The sequence below is a fragment of the Contarinia nasturtii genome, unplaced genomic scaffold (assembly GCF_009176525.2).
Source record: "Contarinia nasturtii isolate CC-2019 unplaced genomic scaffold, AAFC_CNas_1.1 Cnas_scaffold_1099, whole genome shotgun sequence".
Classification (NCBI taxonomy): Eukaryota; Metazoa; Arthropoda; class Insecta; order Diptera; family Cecidomyiidae; genus Contarinia; species Contarinia nasturtii.
The window spans coordinates 13,107-15,729 of NW_022198443.1; the positions used below are offsets into that span (position 1 = coordinate 13,107).

The following is a 2,623-nucleotide window of genomic DNA, read 5'->3' on the forward strand; positions in this document are numbered from 1 at the left end:
AACGGGTGGTGACTAGTGATATACCATTGGAAAGGTATTTGGACGTAAAATAAGATGGTGTCATCAAATTTGAGATCCATGTATTCTCCGAAGTGATTTTGGTGACATGAATATGAGAAAACTGAAATTTTGAACATCGTTCCAAAAAGGACCCTCCTAAAAATTTTCATGAAGTCGGAAAAATAAGACGTTTTATATATCGTTGGAAAGGTATTTAAGAGAAAAATCCGGTTAGTAAAAAAAAATTGAAAAAAATTTCAAAAATATATCCGTGAAGTGGCGTAAATCGGAAAAAAAAGGAGAATTTCATACATGTCTCCATTCAGAGCTAACCTGGAACGCCTAAATATCATTTTAAAATTTTGAAAACACCTTTTAGGGATAGATATGATCATTTTGCATCGGTTATGACCATAGCCGACATAATTCTGCAAAATGTGCAAAAAATGAAGCACCCTAATTATCATACAGAGAGTCCATCTTACCGTTTAAAGAGAAAATCAGCACCGCAGATCTGATAAGCTATTTATGATAACACAATAAATATTGCACAGCTACTGAATTTTATGTTATTCAATTCATTAGATTTATTGATGATGTCGATTGAAAATATTGAAAAAATTTAATTAATTTGTAGAAAAAAATGAAGAGAAAATAATTCAAAATGAACAACACCAATTGTATGAAGAATCTCGTTTCATTTCGATCATATTGAAGTCTGTCTGTTTCATTGCCCATTTTGTTAATATATACACATCTTGCCGGACGTAGATTGTGATCTTGCGCGCTCCAACCAATTTCTCACGCTCTTTATTCAACGCAAATAAATTGAGAATTTTTTCATTTTCATCGAAATGTAGTCCACTAGAAAGATCTTCAACTTTCAATTTGGTCAAATTATTTGAATGGAAAATAAATGGTAAAATGTCATTAGAACTGGCATCTTCAAAATGAACGCGATTCAGTTTCGAGAGCATATGTGGAAGTGTTTCCAGATCAGTAATATCATCACTGTAGTTGGCGCATAGTTCTTCCAAGTCTTTGAAAGCACCAACATGCACGTAATTTTGAACCTTAAATTTCACCAATCCTTTTACCGAAGCCAACTGATCGATATCTTCTTGAATTAGAAAGTTTTCAATCAAATGTAGTTTCTTATAAAATCCAAACTCATAGAGTTCATTGAGAAAACGACAAAATACATCGAACTCAATCTTATCATCATTGTAATGAATCACCAATGTATCAATTTTGTGGTTGAGATTTTTAAAAAGTGTTCTGTTTATCCATAATAGCTGGGAAGTGATGGAAATTTGTTTGATCGTCGTGTTCAGCTCGATGAATGTGTTTAGGGCCGGTACATTTTTCGTAGTGCCAGGTAAAAATTGAATGTGTTCCAACTTTGGATAAATGCGACGCGTCCATTGAGGTTCATCTTGATAGCCAAGTTCGAAAGATAAATGTTTCACATTTGTACACAGTTCAAGCAAATCATCCAACATCTTGTCACCATAACTAAAGCTCACTTTTTCAGCTTTACTGATGATATCTTTTATTCTGTAAATGTCATAAGACAAAATTCCACAATCAAAAAAAATCATTTTGATTTCTTTAATCGATGTTGAGTGTTTCAACGGAATCACTGAAGACTCATCTTTATAGCTTGAGAGTAGGCAGTGATTAATGCAGACGTTTTGTAAGACATTGTTAAAACAATCTATCTTGACACCTAGAAGGTTAAAACCTTCGACGCCAAACATTACTTGTTCGGCGCCATAATTTAGCAGAAAACAATGTCCGGCTCAGAGCTGTTATCGGCACCTGAGAAGTGCGGCACCCGACGAAGTTGGTGCACTCTTTTTCAGGTGCCGCACCTCATTCCATGTAAATCTCAAGTGCCGCACTTGAATAATTTTTTTATTGTTTCAACATAAAAATATTGTCAAATAATTTTTAGAAAAAATATTTAGAATAATTTTTACGTTAAACACTGACATTTCTAATGTTGTGAATTAACAACAATGTATTCAAAATATCTTTATGTCAACAAATTTTGTGAATCGTCCAACAAACGTTCACATTGTGAACTGTCATACAATGTAGCACGCAACATTCACTGAAATATTCACAATTACAGTGTTGGGCAATTCACAAAATACTTTGAATGCATTGTTGTTAAATTCACAACATTAGAAATGTCAGTGTTTAACGTAAAAATTATTCTAAATATTTTTTCTAAAAATTATTTGACAATATTTTTATGTTAAAACAATAAAAAAATTATTTAAGTGCGGCACTTGAGATTTACATGGAATAAGGTGCGGCACCTGAAAAAGAGCGCACCAACTTCGTCGGGTGCCGCACTTCTCAGGTGCCCATAACAGCCCTGGTCCGGCTATTTGTTGCATTCGTTTACATGTTTGCCCCATTGCTGCAAAATCCGCCAGCACTAAATAGTCGAACACTTCTTCGAAACAGTCGATGTTTAGTTTGAAAATATCAGCCAATTGTTGTTCATCGTTTGCAGCAACAACAGCACGTTCAGCTGGATAATTCGCCTCATTATTCGATTTCATTGTAGTGAGAAATCAATCCTCATTTTGTATTGATTCCCCATACATAT

At 33.9% G+C, this 2,623-nt stretch overlaps 1 protein-coding gene across 1 annotated transcript; it reads right to left on the reverse strand.

Moving 5' to 3' along the window:
* Positions 1–603: 603 nt before the first annotated feature.
* LOC116344600 lies at positions 604–2,576 on the reverse strand. The gene is made up of 2 exons (XM_031773197.1): positions 2,398–2,576; positions 604–1,803 (listed from the first exon to the last, which is right to left on the reverse strand). Exons 1-2 carry the CDS (start codon positions 2,574–2,576, stop codon positions 660–662), a joined length of 1,323 nt encoding a protein of 440 aa, XP_031629057.1. The 3' UTR covers positions 604–659.
* Between the last annotated feature and the right edge of the window lie 47 nt (positions 2,577–2,623).

Bases quoted from the DNA above. Each gene is read 5' to 3' on its own strand.
- LOC116344600 (XM_031773197.1), bottom strand. From the start codon at position 2,576: ATGAAATCGAATAATGAGGCGAATTATCCAGCTGAACGTGCTGTTGTT. The intron at 1,804-2,397 runs AGCCGGACCAGG...ATAACAGCTCTG, and splicing joins TGTAAACGAATGCAACAAAT to AGCCGGACATTGTTTTCTGC.